The sequence below is a fragment of the Esox lucius genome, chromosome 24 (genome assembly GCF_011004845.1).
Source record: "Esox lucius isolate fEsoLuc1 chromosome 24, fEsoLuc1.pri, whole genome shotgun sequence".
In the NCBI taxonomy this organism is placed as follows: domain Eukaryota; kingdom Metazoa; phylum Chordata; class Actinopteri; order Esociformes; family Esocidae; genus Esox; species Esox lucius.
In genome coordinates this window covers 1,155,406-1,173,288 of record NC_047592.1, presented here as the reverse complement: position 1 = coordinate 1,173,288, position 17,883 = coordinate 1,155,406, and the positions used below count along the sequence as shown (strand labels likewise).

The window sequence follows — 17,883 nt, the reverse complement described above, 5'->3', positions numbered from 1 at the left end:
GACCTCAATCGATCATGGCAAAACGATTACGTTCGGACTGCGAAACTATCGCGACAGTTGAATCACTTGTCACTAACAGGCAAATGCACTATCGCGAGAGTTTCCGTAGCGCGCGTTTCTTTCCAGCATTTGTAAAAAGTCGAGGACTCCGAGAGACGAGGAGTGAAGCTTCGCTTTTGTGCCTGGTTCAACTCGTGTTTGAGCACACAAACACATCTTTTCAGCTGAGTTATTAAAGTCAGAAAAATTATTATTTTAGTTCCGTTCAACTATTTGTGTCTGAAGTTTTATTATTGTCCTGTGTAACAAACAGGTAACGTAGGGAGCAGTTAACTTAGCTAGCTTCATATTAGCTGACTCGGATGCTCAACTATGTTTATTTTATCTTGAATATATAAATGTATGTTTTAATCATGAAACATTTAATGTGATTCAACATACCAATATAATTACTAGCTTCTAAGTCGATTTTATATACAGTAACGTTACTTTTCTATGTAAACACGCTAACGTTAGATGGATGTGAATAACTCGCATCATATTTGCGTCGTCACGCGCATGAAGCAGTTGTAGATATAAAGTCAAGGTAAAATTAGGTACCTACAAAATTTTTTTTTTTGCTGTTTTTCAAACATGTTAATGTTGATATGTTTTGCTTATGTTTTGATTTGTATTTATGTCAGTCAGTCAGTGAAATGTGTGGAAAATGAAGAGAAAGGCAGCAGATATAGCATCCTTCTTCAGGAAGAGTAGCAGGAAGCAGTCAAATGACTCTAAGACACAGGAGAATAATAGGCAGGATGAAAGAGAGAAAGAACAGACTGACCCAGAGAGTGAGGGAGAAGAATTTCCAGAGAGCACAAGCCCAAGAGAAATGTTAGGTATACCTCCACTCACACACTTGACTACTTTACTGGTATATGTTTAAATACAAATTATATAGAAAGCTATAATATTAAACTGTTTAAAGCGTCTGAAAATAAACTGAGACTGATTTTTGTTTTCTAGCACTTTCTCAGACAGTTCAGGAGACAGACTTTGAGAATGAAGAGGAGCCAACTAACCACACTGACCCAATAGGACCTCCAGGTATGAGAATGAAGAGAAGTGAAAAACAACTAGTCCATACCATCTATAAGAATAAATAACGTATTCTTATATATGGTATGGACTAGTTGTTTTTCAGGTATCCACTTGTAGTGAATTATAATTAATATGTATTCCGAGCACATTGTGTTATTTATTAATGTATGATGTCTTTAAGTAACTTATATTGTTTGTGTGACTCTACGTGGCTTTGTTAATTGCCCCTTGGGGATAAAGTGTTTGAAATGAAATTAGTCTTATTTTCAGGTTTATTAAAGAACCTCAGTCAAATGTTAGGTGTAAATGAAAAACAGTAAAAAGTCCTTTTTTTTCTCTAATGTGTAAAATAATTCATATAGCTAATTATTGTTCTGTCACCATTTATTTCTTGTTCTAGACATTTCCACATCAAGAGCTGGTGGTCCAGTCCAGCCACACCTTAAAGTCTTTCCCAGGACTCTCCAGGGTGACAGACGAAGACACTTTCAAGCCTCATGGTACAATTTACACCCATGGATAGAATACTCCCAGTGCCAGGACTCAGTGTACTGTTTCGCTTGTAGAAACTTTGGCCTTCTAAATACACATTCAGTCTTTACATCTGTTGTGGGATATAAGAATTGGAAAAAGGCCACATTCAGAGATGGTGGATTTGCTGGACATGCAAAGTCTGAGGCACACATAAATGCAATGATGGCTTGGAAGGAATTTGAAAGAAGAAAAAAGACTGATTCATCTTTAATGTCTATATTAAATGAAGAGCACAAAAAGCAAATAGAGGAAAATCGAACATACATAAAAACTGTAGCAGAAGTCTTGATGTTAACTGCAACCCAGAATATATCCCAGAGGGGTCACAGGGAGACAGCTGATGCTGACAACAAGGGAAACTTTTTAGAAATATTAAATCTCATCGGCGACCATGACCCAACTGTTAAGAAGAAATTGGCGGGGCCTCAAAACGCAAAATACACAAGTCATCATATTCAGAATGAAATTTTGGACACATTGGCAGAAATGGTTCGTGTCTCCATCATTAATGAAGTCAAGGAAAGTGAGGTGTTTGCCATTATGGCTGATGAAACTAAAGATACCAAAAAAAAAGAACAGATCTCTTTGGTGTTAAGATATTACTACCAAGGAGCAGTAAAGGAAAGCTTCTTACATTTTGAAGCTGCAGAGCACCTTGATGCTGCAGGACTGACAGAAAAAATAATCCATATCCTTGAGAAATATGGCTTGGATTACAGGAGTAACCTGGTTGGGCAAGCCTATGATGGTGCCTCCGTAATGAGTGGTAAGCACTCTGGCGTTCAGTCTCGTATTAAGGAGGTGGCAAAGCAGGCATTTTATGTACATTGCAATGCCCATTGCCTTAATTTAGTGTTAGTTGACACTGTGAAAGCAGTCCCCCAAGCTGAATGTTTTTTTTACAATTTTGCAGTGACTGTATTCATTCATGTCAGGCTCCTATGTTCATATCAAATGGCTTGACATACAAAAAGAAATATGATGGTCCACCCAGAGAGCTGCAAAAATTAAGTGACACGAGGTGGGCTTGTCAACATATGGCTTGCAATACTGTACTTAAACGGTTACCTGCTGTAATTCGTTTGCTAGAGGAAATATCTGAAGAAAAGAGTGGAGATAGAACCGTTGATGCACGTGGACTTCTTGCTCAAATGGACCTGGAATTCATTGGTCTTTTAGTGACTTTCACTGAGCTATTTGGTGACACAAGATGTCTCTCTGGTATTCTTCAATCACCTTCTCTTGATTTGGGTTCAGCCCTGGACCTAATTGAAGCTCTTATGCATCGTTTTCAGTGTTACAGAGATGAATCCTACTTTGAAGGACTCTGGAAAGATGTCTTAAACACTGCTGAACAATGCAACATTGAAACCACGCCAGCTCCAAAAAGAAAGACTAAACAGAGCTCAAAGCTCCATGGGTATGTCACAATGTCCCAATTAGCTGGCCGTTCTGAAAGTACAAAGACACTTTTCGGACCAATATATTCTACCCCGTGCTTGACAATATGCTGAGTGAGTTAAACAGACGATTCTCAAAACCAAACTGTGAAATTATGATGGGAATCCAAGCTCTGAACCCCAATAGTGCAACATTTTGTCATGAAGAAGAACTTTTTCCATTTGCCTCCATCTATTCAAGCAACACAGATGACCTAAGACATGAACTTCACCAAATGAAAAGAATTCTGGAGAGAAAAGCTGGCATACAGAAGCCCACTAGTGTTGTAGATTTGACTGTACTTATTGAGCCATTTAAAGAGGTATTTCACGAGCTCTTTAAATTGTGCAAAATTGCTGTTGCCATTCCTGTGAGTACAGCTGCATGTGAACGCAGCTTCTCTACTCTCAAACTAGTGAAGAGTTACCTGCGCTCAACCATGAATGATGAGAGACTGAGCAATCTAGGTGTCTTGAGTGTGGAGTCCAGGAGAGCCAAGTCTCTGAACTTTGATGAATTTGTAAACAACTTTGCTTTAAAGCACAATAACCGTAGAATCCAACTAATGTAGGTTGTTTGTACTAGTTTAACTAGTGACATGTAATTTGGAAACAGCTTGTAAGTTTGCTGAATTTTCATAGTTTGCACTTGAAATAAAATTCACTTCAGTAAATCATTTCTTGTCCTTTTTAAACTTTTCATTATCATTGGGAGTCATGTATTCTGTTTTCAAAGTGATTTTTTATTAAATAACTTGAGGGTGAGTATGATTATGACGCTCAGGATTTTGGTAAACTTTAATAAAAAAATGCCATTGTAGGCAAGCTATTGTACATTATACATCATTGTGATTTGGGCACATACAATACTTTAAAAAGTATTTTAAGGTTGGGTAAGTGCTGTGTTTGTTTGCAAAATTGTTTTTTTGTGCCACCCCAAAGTAACTACTGGCCCCTGCCTGGCCACCCCTATGAAGAATTCCTGGCTCCGCCACTGGCTCTGGCCAAGGTAGCTGCAAGAAAACGTGAACAAAACCGGATTGTTAACGTTAGGAATATACAGTAGTAATGCTGTGAGGGGGAAACATTATCAGCCAAATGTGGAACAGTAAAATTGTTAAAAATAAAATGTATTCATTGAGTGTAGTGATTCAAGTGAACACAATTGTCCTCAAACATAAAAAGTACAGCAGTTCAGAGAATTAGAAATCACAATCGCCTTAAATCCAGTACAGTAGCAACACAGCATAAAACCTGCTAGCCACAGTGTACTGTAACAAAGGCAAAACAACATGTGCTAGCTAACACTTACTAGCCACTCTAGCTACTGGACTAGCAGCATACTTTTTCAGGCAAACAAAATCATTTAAAACAACCTATACACATCATTATTTTTGTAAGAAAACACCAAAAGTTAAACTTAGTCTTTCTAGATGTAAAGCTTTTGCTAACTACTGTAGCTCGTTAAATTTCTACATGTAATAGCAACATTGCGTAAACAAGGCTACTTTAGCTTGACTAGTTAGGCAAGAACAAAGATGACTACAGATTTTAAATATATAAACTAAAAACAATGTAAAGATAATATTGCGTTACCCAAAAAGGAAACATGTACTTAATTGATGGTAGTCGATGACTTTGCTAGCTAGCAAACTGCAGGCTGTAGTAACTCGCGATTGAGCGACGAACTGATGCGAATGTGTGTCCAAACCAACATGGCTGGTTGATTTTGAGAGTAGCCTTGTATTTCAAAGCGGCTTGCCGCCGGACGACCGGGGTCCATTAGACCGAGGCAACCGCCAGAGAAAATGAAGCAGTCGGACCGCCGGCAGTTCGCGGGCTGCATCTTGCAAGAAATGGGAGGGACGTATTTTGCGGCAAACGTTTCATCCCCGCCAGCAGGACGCACCTATAGCCGACAGCTTAGGGCCGGCGGCAAAAAGAAGCCGTGCAGATATTTTTTGCTATCTGGGAGTAACCCTTGTTTCTTTGTGTGTCCACAAGTTTGTATGAGGGGCCGTCAGGGACATTATTCAGAATTACCTCTCACAAATACATGTGAAATGCTCTTACATACACTACTGAAACACTCTCACATAAACAACTGGAAGATTATTCGCTTGCACACACTACTGAAACGCTCTTATACACACTACTGAAACGTTCTCACACATACAAGTGAAACGCTCTTATATACACTACTGAAAAGCTCTCATACATACAAGTGAAACTCTCTCACACATTCAAGTGAAACGCTCTTATATAAACTACTGAAAAGCTCTCATACATACATACATACATACATACATACATACATACATACAAGTAAAACGCTCTTATATACACTACTAAAAAGCTCTCATACATACATACATACATACATACATACATACAAGTGAAACTCTCACACATTCAAATGAAACGCTCTTATATACACTACTGAAAAGCTGCCCGACTGTTGTTGCATTTGAAAAGGTTCTGATGGTCTCAGCTGACGCCAGCACAGTATGAAGTAACGCTGCTCCCTTGGCTGTGTTAGTGTTGTGAACAACGAGACGATCAACACGTGAATCGCGTTGTGAATTGCGCATTTTTGTTGTACGGAAGGCCTTCCGGTTTTACTGAAATACCTCTCACACACTATAGTGAAATCCTTTCACACATTATAGTGAAAAGCTCTCATATAACCATGCGAAACACCTCTCACACACTATAGTGAAATCCTTTAAAGTTAAATATATAATATTTAACTATAATGTGTTAATGTTATACAGTACATCCCCGGTATTTATCCCCCGTTATTATACTGCGAACCCTCGGGGATGTGGAAAAACGCGGATAAGTGACGCACCCTTAAAAATCACTCCCTAACACCCAGTTACCCTACACAAAATTCCCCATTACCCTTTCCATGGTTTTATTGCACGATAATATTGTAAAAACATTGTGATTGGCAACTGAGATCGATGTTTCTTTGTCTTTCAACATGTCACTATAAACAGCGACAGATGATAATAGTACAGAATATATAAAACACTTGTGAATACATTAAATATACATAAACAATATGTTTTTATGATTTTTTTATAGAAAGACTTCATGCAATCGACGCTTGGATGGCTGAAATTAGCGCATTTTTTGAATTTTGGACTTCTTGAAAAAGTGGCATTGATTCAACAAGGTGCTGAAAGCATTCTTTAGAAATGTTGGCCCATATTGATAGGATAGCATCTAGCAGTTGATGGAGATGTGTGGGATGCACATCCAGGGCACGAAGGTCCCGTTCCACCACATCCCAAAGATGCTCTATTGCACAGGTGTCAAACCGGTTCCACGGAGGGCCGAGTGTCTGCAGGTTTTCGCTCTCACCTTGTACCTGATTGATTAATTAGTTCACTAATTGGTTAATTTCTACCCCCACCTGGTTGTTCAGGTCTGACCTGGGAACCAATTTAAAGGAAAACCCAAAGACCTGCAGACACATGGCCCTCCGTGGAACTGGTTTGACACCCCTGCTCTATTGGGTTGAGATCTGGTGACTGTGGGGGCCATTTTAGTACAGTGAACTCATTGTCATGTTCAAGAAACCAATTAAAAATGATCTGAGCTTCGTGACATGGTGCATTATCCTGCTGGAAGTAGTCATCAGAGGATGGGTACATGGTGGTCATAAAGGGATGGACATGGTCAGAAACAATGCTCAGGTAAGCCGTGGCATTTAAATGATGCCCAATTTGCACTAAGGGGCCTAAAGTGTGCAAAGAAAACATCCCCCACACCATTACACCACTACCACCAGCCTGCACAGTGGTAACAAGACATGACGGATCCATGTTCTCATTCGGTTTACGCCAAATTCTGACTACCATCTGAATGTCTCAACAGAAATCCAGATTCATCAGACCAGGCAACATTTTTCCAGTCTTCGACTGTCCAATTTTGGTGAGCTCGTACCAAATTGTAGCCTCTTTTTCCTATTTGTAGTGGAGATGACTGGTACCCGGTGGGGTCTTCTGCTGTTGTAGCCCATACGCCTCAAGGTTGTGCGTGTTGTGGCTTCACAAATGCTTTGCTGCATACCTTGGTTGTAACGAGTGGTTATTTCAGTCAAAGTTGCTCTTCTATCAGCTTGAATCAGTCAGCCCATTCTCCTCTGACCTCTAGCATCAACAAGGCATTTTTTCCCACAGGACTGCCGCATACTGGATGTTTTTCCCTTTTCACACCATTCTTTGTAAACCCTAGAAATGGTTGTGCGTGAAAATCCCAGTAACTGAGCAGATTGTGAAATACTCAGACCGGCCCGCCTGGCACCAACAACCATGCCACGCTCTAAATTGCTTGAATCACCTTTCTTTCCCATTCTGACATTCAGTTTGGAGTTCAGGAGATTGTCTTGACCAGGACCACACCCCTAAATGCATTGAAGCAACTGCCATGCGATTGGTTGATTAGATAATTGCATTAATGAGAAATTGAACAGGTGTTCCTAATAATCCTTTAGGTGAGTGTATATGGCTCTCGAACCGTATGACAACAGCTCAATAGACTCAATGTCACTGTATATGGCACATAAATACCTGAATGAACCAAAATTGTCTACAATTAAACCAAGATAACAGATTGTGTTTGGCAACAAAAATAAAAGAACAAGTATTAGTAAAGAGCTGGATTCTCTGACCCTTAAAACCAGGGATCAAGTGCGTAATCTTGGTGTTCTGATAGACCTCACATTTAACAGTCATATCAAAGCGGTCACCAAAACAACATTCTATCATCTTAAAAATATAGCCAGAATCAAAGGCTTCGTGTCCGTAAAAGACCAAGAGAAGCTCATCCATGTTTTTATCTCTAGTAAAGTTGACTATTGTAATGGCCTCTTAACTGGACACCCCAAAAAGACTGTAAAACAGCTGCAGCTCATTCAGAATGCTGCTGGTAAAATGTTAACCAGGACCAAGAGAACAGAGCACATCACTCCGTTTCTTAAATCTGCACTGGCTTCCAGTCAGTTACAGAAAAGATTTCAAAGTGGTGCTTTTAGTTTATAAATCTCTGAATCGGTTAGGACCCGAATACATTTCTGATATGTTTGAAGAATATATTTCTTATTATTAGGATGTTTTCATTTGTCTTGATGTTTTCACTTGAGTATTTATGTTATTATTATTTATTTTTTTCTTTGTAAAGCACATTGAATTGCTTCAATGTATGGATTGTGCTATATACAGTGGTGCGAAAAAGTATTTAGTCAGCCACCAATTGGGCAAGTTCTCCCACTTAAAAAGATGAGAGAGGCCTGTAATTTTCATCACAGGTACACTTCAACTATGAGAGACAAAATGAGAAAAAAACTATCCAGAAAATCACATTGTAGGATTTCTTATGAATTTATTGGTAAATTATGGTGGAAAATAAGTATTTGGTCAATAACAAAAGTTAATCTCAATACTTTGTTATATACCCTTTGTTGGCAATGACAGAGGTCAAATGTTTTCTGTAAGTCTTCACATGGTTTTCACACATTGTTGCTGGTATTTTGGCCCATTCCTCCATGCAGATCTACTCTAGAGCAGTGATGTTTTGGGGCTGTTGCTGGGCAACACAGACTTTCAACTCCCTCCAAATATTTTCAATGGGGTTGAAATCTGGTGACTGGCTAGGCCACTCCAGGACCTTGAAATGCTTCTTATGAAGCCACTCCTTCGTTGCCCGGGCGGTGTGTTTGGGATCATTGTCATGCTGAAAGACCCAGCCATGTTTCATCTTCAATGTCCTTGCTGATGGAAGGAGGTTTTCACTCAAAATCTCACGATACATGGCCCCATTCATTCTTTCCTTTACACGGATCAGTCGTCCTGGTCCCTTTTCAGAAAAACAGACCCAAAGCATGATGTTTCCACCCCCATGCTTCACAGTAGGTATGGTGTTCTTTGGATGCAACTCAGCATTCTTTCTCCACCAAACACGACGAGTTGAGTTTTTACCAAAAAGTTATATTCTGGTTTCATCTGACCATATGACATTCTCCCAATCCTCTTCTGGATCATCCAAATGCTCTCTAGCAAACCTCAGACGGGCCTGAACATGTACTGGCTTAAGCAGGGGGACACGTCTGGCGCTGCAGGATTTCAGTCCCTGGCGGCGTAGTGTGTTACTGATGGTAGCCTTTGTTACTTTGGTCCCAGCTCTCTGCAGGTCAATCACTAGGCCCCCCCTGTGTGGTTCTGGGATTTTTGCTCACCGTTCTTGTGATCATTTTGACCCCACGGGGTGAGATCTTGGGGGGAGCCCCAGATCGAGGGAGTGGTCTTGTATGTCTTCCATTTTCTTATAATAGCTCCCACAGTTGATTTCTTCACACCAAGCTGCTTACCTATTGCAGATTCAGCCTTCCCAGCCTGGTGCAGGTCTACAATTTTGTTTCTGGTGTCCTTTGACAGCTCTTTGGTCTTGGCCATAGTGGAGTTTGGAGTGTGACTGTTTGAAGTTGTGGACAGGTGTCTTTTATACTGATAACAAGTTCAAACAGATGCCATTAATACAGTTAACAGGTGGAAGACAGAGGAGCCTCTGAAAGAAGAAGTTACAGGTCTGTGAGAGCCAGAAATCTTGCTTGTTTGTAGGTGACCAAATACTTATTTCACCGAGGAACTTACAAATGAATTCATTAAAAATCCTACAATGTGATTTTCTGGATTTTTTTGCTGAAATGCTGAAAATTACAGGCCTCGCATCTTTTTCAGTGGGAGAACTTGCACAATTGGTGGCTGGCTAAATACTTTTTTGCCCCACTGTAATTAAACTTGTTTGCTAATGTTAAACATCTACAAATATATTTAAACACAAGCAATGTATAATACCCTGTCTATCTACTCCCCAGCGTGGCTGGTGAAAACTGGCTACAAGCACATACTGAGTAATACCGCATTTGGCACATTTTATGCTCTTGTAATAATTTACAAAGAATGTACATCCAGAAACATTAAAACTACAAATGATCTATTTAAATTTTGCTTGCTTGTTGTTAGTTATAATTATTTGATGGCATCCTCTGCAAAAACGATGGATAGACACTAAACTAGACGATTTAAAAGGTTGCTAAAAAGGAATGAAGGCAAATGTGGCACACAAAACCTAAAGCCCTTGTTAGCATTTAGCTACATACACTTGCTAGCAAGTTAGCTGAATGTACAGTTCATTACCTAGTAGTGTCACACAATCTACGTTCGATCAATAAAGTAAACAATTAACTTAACTAGTGTAGGTAGCTAGCTATCTTTGATGTTTTAGTTAACTGCTGAATACTGCTTTTGAATCCTAGTAAGCTAGAAACATTAGCTATGTTTGAATGTGGTCAAACTGACAGAGTTAGCTAGCTGGAAAAGTTTGTTACCTAGATAGCTAGTTAGTTCTAGCAAATAAGATATTTCCATATCAGATATAATTATGTCACACATATAATACTTTTGTTTTGTTCAAAAGGCATATTTCTGCAATTTGTAGTTATGAGCTAGTCAGCTAAATAACAAATATTAAACCAACTATCCCCCAAAATGCATAGTTATAACTTATTATAATATGATTATTTTATTTTATTGTAGCATTGAATTTGAACCATCTAAGTTGGCATTTGTGGTAAAATCTATTGTAAAAACCATATTAATATTTAACTAAAATCTCCCTCCCAGATATTATTTTGTACCAGTCCAACTAAGATTTTGGCGCAAAAACGTTTCCCTTACTTTCAGATAACTTTGTCCGTGTTGCATTCTGATCATGGAATCTGTTAAGCATTACCTCTGTAATCATGCTTACATATATATTTATTTATAAAATACCTACCTGAAGTGGTAAACTCATATCCATAAGCCTTATATGTAGATAATGTCTGTTATAAATGTTTGCGGCCAAACATTACTGACCTTCACAAAACAAAATGTCTATTGCTGAATGACAGAATGTCCTCCCACACACCTCTCCTTGAAGGGTGAAGGTACGGCAGAGAGGACAGAGAGGGATTAGGACAGTGTCACTCTTTACTCCTCAAATGTCAGTCAAGAGGAAATGTGAATCCTGATGTTTCTTGCTCTCCCTCTCCCCTTACCCTCCCAGGGGTTCCAAAAAGACCTCAGAGGATATTGAAGTGGCCTAATCCAACAATTCCCTCTTTGACCCCCAAACCTCAGCTAAAATGCAAAGATTTGTTTAGATTGAACAGGTTTTGGACATATGCGCTCGATCTTTGATTATCAACCTGAAATTGAGCTAGTCTATATAGACCTATTGCATTCATATATTTTTGTCTTAAGTGTTCATTATCTCTGTCAGTCTAGTTCATTATCTACTGTCCAGTTGACTGTCAAAAGGGAAAAATGCTGGAGGCCCCCGTGACTCAGTGGTCTAAAGCAGTGGTTCTCAAACTTTACAGACCAAGTACCACCTCTGCTCAAGCAAAACTATCAAGGTATCTAAAAGCAACCATGACAGAGAAGCAAAGAAAATATCAATGACCACTGAATGACCATGTATATCACCATGTATATAGTATGTTAGGCTGTTAATGCCGTTTATTTACACATTTAATTTAGGAACTTTGTGTTGCAAACACAACCCATTGTGCAAATTGCATTATCAATTATAACATTGTTTATGACATCTCAGGAGCAATATGAGCCTCCAAGAAGCTGATTCTCCCCTCGCCACTGTGAATACATGAATATGGACTAAGCATTACTTTAGAAACACTGTAAAGGCATTACTCTATAGCAGGGGTATTCAAATCTGGCCCTTGAAGCCAGTTCCATGTTTTCATTGTAACCCTCTAATCAGGTACTTAGACTTAAGACACCAGGTGGGTTCAATTAATGATGAGGTAGAACAGAAAACCAGCAAGATTTGCTCTACAGCATTATTGTACTTTACAATACAAAATATGAAATCCCTTTTAGGTTTTCTAGTCAAATGGTGTACCACCAGTGGGTGCTCCAGGTAGCTACCACCAGTCTACACGTACATCATACAGTCTGAGCCACTGGTTTAAAGCATCTGCCACTGAGTCCCACTGGGTTCGAGCAAGGTCATGCCACTGCCAGTTGCAGGGTGTAACAAGGCGTCACCCACTGGGCCAGCGCTGTCTATCCTCAGCTAATTAAACTGACCTTTTGATCTGTATCCACTATTATATGAACGCATACTTGTGGTCTTTGTATAATTTCAATAATGTCTGTGTTCTCAGTGCTAAGCAATTCACAATTACATAATGCAAAACCATTTGCATCTGATTCTATACTTTTTGCTTAAACTGTGTCAAAAGCGAAGGTCACCATCTTGGTTGGGCCCACGGTGGTTGAGCCATGGTTTACAACCAAACTGAATATATGACAATGGTGGCACCAAGGCATCAATTTAGCTGGAATGTGCTAACTTGAATTTAATTGTAACTTCATGTAGAAATGGCTATAAGACAAATTATAGATTTGCCCATTGATTGTTGTAAAGCATACAACTTAATGAAATGCTTTAGTTAAAGATCACCATTACATAAATAAGAATATAATAATGCAATTAATTAACCAATGTTTGTTTACCTATATTAAAGTCAACACCACTTCCACCGTTGGCTTTGCGTTGGGTACACTTATACTGCCAATATATTCAACGTATAACGCAGCGATTTAAACTAAGTTGGGCCAACGGTGGAAAATCTGCCACTACAAACAATGCAAAAGAGAGCCAACATTACAACTGATTAATTAAATGCTAACGTTAAAGATCACCATTAAAGCAATGAGAATAAAATTACTGTAATAATGCAATTAATTAACCAAAATGTTTGTGGATACTTAAAGTCAACACAACTTACACGGTTGGCTTTTCGTTGGGTATACTGCCAATCTTAATGTCAACACGAACTACAACGCTGCGACTTACACTCAGTAGGGCAAAGATGGCAAGACAGTGGATTTCCAACCGCGACTCTTACAACCAACGCCAACGTTGGGCCAACACATCATTGCTACTTGGGTAGCTTGTTAATATTGAGAGAAGTCCAACAAACTGAATTGGCAAACTGGATCACAGTTACTTTGGCTGGCTGTGCTAGCTAACGCAAACATGACATTTGTCAGTGCAACAAACAGTACAACACACACGTCAACACAATATACTTGCTTTCTGCTGCTGTTCTTTTTTGTATTTTTTAAACCGTATCTATGGATGCAGAATTGCAAAGATCACAAGGTTAATATTGCAGCGCCAAATAGCTTAGGTTACCAGACACTATTTAGAACGATGTCGGGAGCGAGGAGCAACAAGTGCGCGAGATATCACGCACCCGAAAGAAATAGTCGATAGCAGGGCATGCGCACTTTCGACAAGCACAGTGAATTCCTCGTGACACCAGTCTTGTTGGGTAAAGGAAGACGAGGGGACAACTCGTAGTTTAGAAACAGGATTATACACAGTGCCCCTATAAAGAAAATTACTGTAAAATAAAGTGTTTGCGCTGTGTAGTCTGCCTCTGCTCTGCTTGCATAGATTGGTAGATTGCTGCGACTACTCATTTCTATTGAGTCTAGATCCCTCTGCTGGACATTAAGAAGACAATGTCATATTTGGAGGGTAGGGCGGATCATGTAAACGAAAGTGAAACAGCCTTTGGGAGAGCACATTACCAATCGTTTGCAAACTGTACCAGTGTAGATTTTGTATTCGCAGAGGGCAATATTGTACAAGTCTCTTTTTTTCTGAACAAAAAAAATCCTAGAAAGATAACAGAACGTAACTACTTATTTCTATAGGCCATTCGGTACAGGTTAACGAGGGCGTGCTCTACTAACAGACCATCCGTCGTCGTTGTTTTACAACTATATCTTTTCAATTATTTTCGCCCCCATTTAGCACATTGTATTTTATTTTCTACATCAAGATTGACATGATGAACTGTCTGACGCAAACGACGGTCCGGCTGCCTCTCCAAAATTTGGTCTTCAGTCTAGTCCTGGTTCTGGAACTTACAACTGTTTGCAGAGTGGGTTCAGGTAGGCCAGAAGCCTTCCGGGTTTTTATTTTTGTTATTTTAAAATCGACTGAAATGTTTTTAAAAATATAATACGCTGTGCTACTGATCAACACCATATTCACACTTCATTAATTTGGATTCTACTTTAAGTGCGTTTTTATTCGGCAGCAATTCGATACTTGGCACTGGTGACGTTATTTTTCGATTAGACATTCGCCAGACATTCGGATCTTCAAATCTCTATAACAAAGCGTTCAAATATTCCAATATTATTATCTGTATGATTTAAAAAAAAAAAAATGTATTCACAGTCCCTATTTACTGATATTTTAACCGAGCGTAAAATTCCGCTGTGTATTGGAGATGAAGCCGAGGGGTAATGAGGACACCTTCAGAATAAAAGCGCCAATGTCAATATATTGCGTAGTGTTTAATTCGTTCTAAATATGGTGAAGTGTAAAAATAATTTTTAATACGTTTTTAATTAATGAAAACAGCGAATAATTATATAGGTTTAAAATAAAATAATTTAAGCCACAGTATTAAAGTCATAAAAAAGACTATGCAAATTTGGCCTATGCAAGATGCCTGGCGGCACATTAGCTTTTTGCCACTGCGTCGTAGTCGGGCCGCCGGTGGGCCGCTTTCATGGCAATGCCTTCTAACAATACCCTGACCAGCGGCCCGAAGGCGGCTAGCCGCTTTTATGCACTAAACCCAGCGGGAAGCCTCACGCCCCAATATTAGGTTTTATTTATAATAATCCTTTATAATAATTTTGGTCATATCACAAATGACAATTAACTGAATAAAATCTAAACAATTTATTTCAAATAGTGCAAGAAGCATACAAAATAAGAATGTGCAAATTAATTGAAATAAAAATTTTACAAAATCAAGTAGTGCAAGAAAACATGTCCAGCAACAGATAGTAAAATTACAGTATTTGAATGTGAAATTACAAAATAAACATAATACAATACACAATAAACAAGGGCTAGAATGGCAGTAATATGCATAAGTATGACCTAGCAGCAATCGATAGTTAATGAATATCATAGATACATCAGTGAAATGAGCTTATGAATGGTGGCATAACACTACAACTACAGTCAGAATTAAGAATATTAAGATATAAATATATTAAGAGGATAATGCAAGCATAAATATATAACACTGTACATAGCAGCTGTTAAAAAATAAAAAAAATACAGTACTGCCGCCTTAGCAGCAATATTGGTTGTGCTGGAGATGTCATTCATATTTACGGCAGGTCCCTTGTACCGCCACAACGTCTTCTCCCACCTGAACCTTTCTCTCGGCTGCCCCTTTCTGGTACCTGGGGACCTGGTTCTGGACAGCCTCGTCAGTGGCATCCCAGTTGGAAGGATTCTTCCTTATGGCTCCTGTAATACAGTGATCAGATATTGTACTTAAATGGTCTGACATGATTTTGAGAATTGCATGACATTCTAGACAAATTAAATGTTTCATGAAGACATGCTTCATGAAACATGCTAGCGCAATTATAGTCTTGTTTTACCTTATTGTAGAGCCAACTGTGCCCTCAACTGGACATTCACTTCAGTCAGACATTTATCAGAAGCTAAAAAGCACATTGAAATGTCAATAGCTTAATAGTGAAATAAACAAAACTGCCATATACATGTAATTTCAGAAAGGCTGTACAGTATTGCATTTTAGTAAAGGGCACACTTTCAGACAAATGCAGTTTTATTAAGACAAGATGTTAGCGTAACTATAGTCTTGTTTTTACCTGATTGTAGAGCCAGCTGTGCCCTCAGCTCAACCTTCTCTTCAGTCCGCCGCTTGATCTTCTCCAAATGTTCTGAAAGTGAAGACAGACAGTTGATTATTCAGTCCTAAATATCTGGTTATTTTACAATCAGAACTCAAAGCGCAGTGTCCGCCAGAATGTTCATTCTTACCTTCATGTGCAGAGCGAAAAACTTCCTTCTGCCTTCTTGCCCTTAAAAATAAATTGAAATTGACAAATAAAATTGGAAGCAACATGCTTTAATAACAAGTTAAGCATCTGGGTTAAGTGAATTAACCCACACATACCTAAGTAGCCATCCTCTACATGGTGGCGTGGAGTACCTCTCTGGTGCCTTGGAGTACTGTGCTTGGTCCATCCTAAAAATAAACATAATTTAAAAGTATGGTGAAACCAAGTAAACATTGCAGCAATTACGAGATCAACATGTAATTCACATACTTCCAGGGCTGCAATCCACAGGGTGTTGTGTAGATGTGCATCCTTGGGGTGGTAGGGGCCCATGCTGGAACAATTTTCACTCCTCTGGCGATACACACGTCCGGTCTCTCACGTGTCTAGGAAAGGTTAAGGTTTTGTAAGCATTTACCCTGCAAAACATATTTTCATTCCATGTTTCAAATTGTTATTACATTTTCAAATTCACCCGCATGCTTGATGAGCTTATAAGGGACAGCCTCCCAGGTGTCTTCAGATGGTGAACAAGTTCTGGCAAACTTGTCCTGGCTGAAGGACCTCCTGTTGGTGATGCTGTGTGGTGGCCAGTAGCAAAGTCCCCCTTTGAGCCACAGGCGTGGAACTGCTGCCACAGTCATCCTCCTCCAGGAACAAAACTACAGAAAACATCATCACCTGAAAGCAAAGTTTAGAAAAGAGGTTTAAAAAACCGGCAGCATAAGACACACACAGGCTAGCTAAGAACAATGTGGATACACAAGACACCTCAGTAACGGAATTGTAAGTGCAGGTTTAGCTAGTCTAGATAAATGTTACTGCCAAAAGTAACGTTATCCACATTGTAACACGATTTAGCTAATGTTACGTATCAGTTGATAAAGGTTAAAACGAATAATTATGTATATTATAACATTCCAACTTGTTGATACACTAAGAAACACAATTTAGACAAGCTAGCTAACGATGTTACCATACCTGTTCAACTGTTGATATACGAAGAAGCAAGAAACATCCGAACTTGAGGATAAACAAAGAAACTTGTGGACACATGAAGAAACAAGGGTTATTGCAGGTATTTCATCTCAGGCCAACGCTGTTTTTTTCAAGCTCAGTTTCTATAACCTGTTTTCCAGCCAATGGTTTAGAACTTGTGTTCAGCTACCAGTGACTTTGACTGAAGAATTTGAATGTTAATAAATAATTTGAATGTTAATAGAATATTGCAAACAGACCTTGTTTAATACAAAACAGTCATTACATTCTTACTCATTAACCTAACAACACTTAGCTATTTATAACAACGCAGAACAGGACTCCCCATAGCTACAGTGGGAAGAAGTATTTGATACACTGCCGATTTTGCAGGTTTTCCCACTTAAAAAGCATGTAGAAGTCCAGAAAATCCCATTGTATGATTTTTAAGTAATTCATTTGCAATTTATTGCATGACATAAGTATTTGATACATCAGAAAAGCAGAACTTAATATTTGGTACAGAAACCTTTGTTTGCAATTACAGAGATCATACGTTTCCTGTAGTTCTTGACCAGGTTTGCACACACTGCAGCAGGGATTTTGGCCCACTCCTCCATACAGACCTTCTCCAGATCCTTCAGGTTTCGGGGCTGTCGCTGGGCAATACGGACTTTCAGCTCCCTCCAAAGATTTTCTATTGGGTTCAGGTCTGGAGACTGGCTAGGCCACTCCAGGACCTTGAGATGCTTCTTATGGAGCCACTCCTTAGTTGTCCTGGCTGTGTGTTTCGGGTCGTCATGCTGGAAGACCCAGCCACGACCCATCTTCAATGCTCTTACTGAGGGAAGGAGGTT

The 17,883-nt window shown here is 39.1% G+C and overlaps 1 protein-coding gene and 1 long non-coding RNA gene across 2 annotated transcripts in view; both read left to right on the top strand.

Moving 5' to 3' along the window:
- The first annotated feature begins 776 nt into the window (after window positions 1–776).
- On the top strand, window positions 777–1,523 carry LOC114839567. The gene is made up of 3 exons (XR_003781977.2): window positions 777–881; window positions 1,009–1,089; window positions 1,484–1,523. It is a non-coding gene; the product is annotated as an uncharacterized LOC114839567 (long non-coding RNA).
- A 580-nt stretch (window positions 1,524–2,103) lies between these two features.
- Window positions 2,104–17,883, top strand: part of LOC117593964 (butyrophilin subfamily 1 member A1-like) — a gene marked incomplete at its 3' end in the record, with an annotated part of 32,148 nt that continues 16,368 nt past the window's right edge. The window contains exon 1 of the mRNA XM_034290769.1: window positions 2,104–2,383. Within this exon, the coding sequence (XP_034146660.1) occupies window positions 2,104–2,383 (280 nt within the window). The remainder of the gene's footprint in view (window positions 2,384–17,883) is intronic.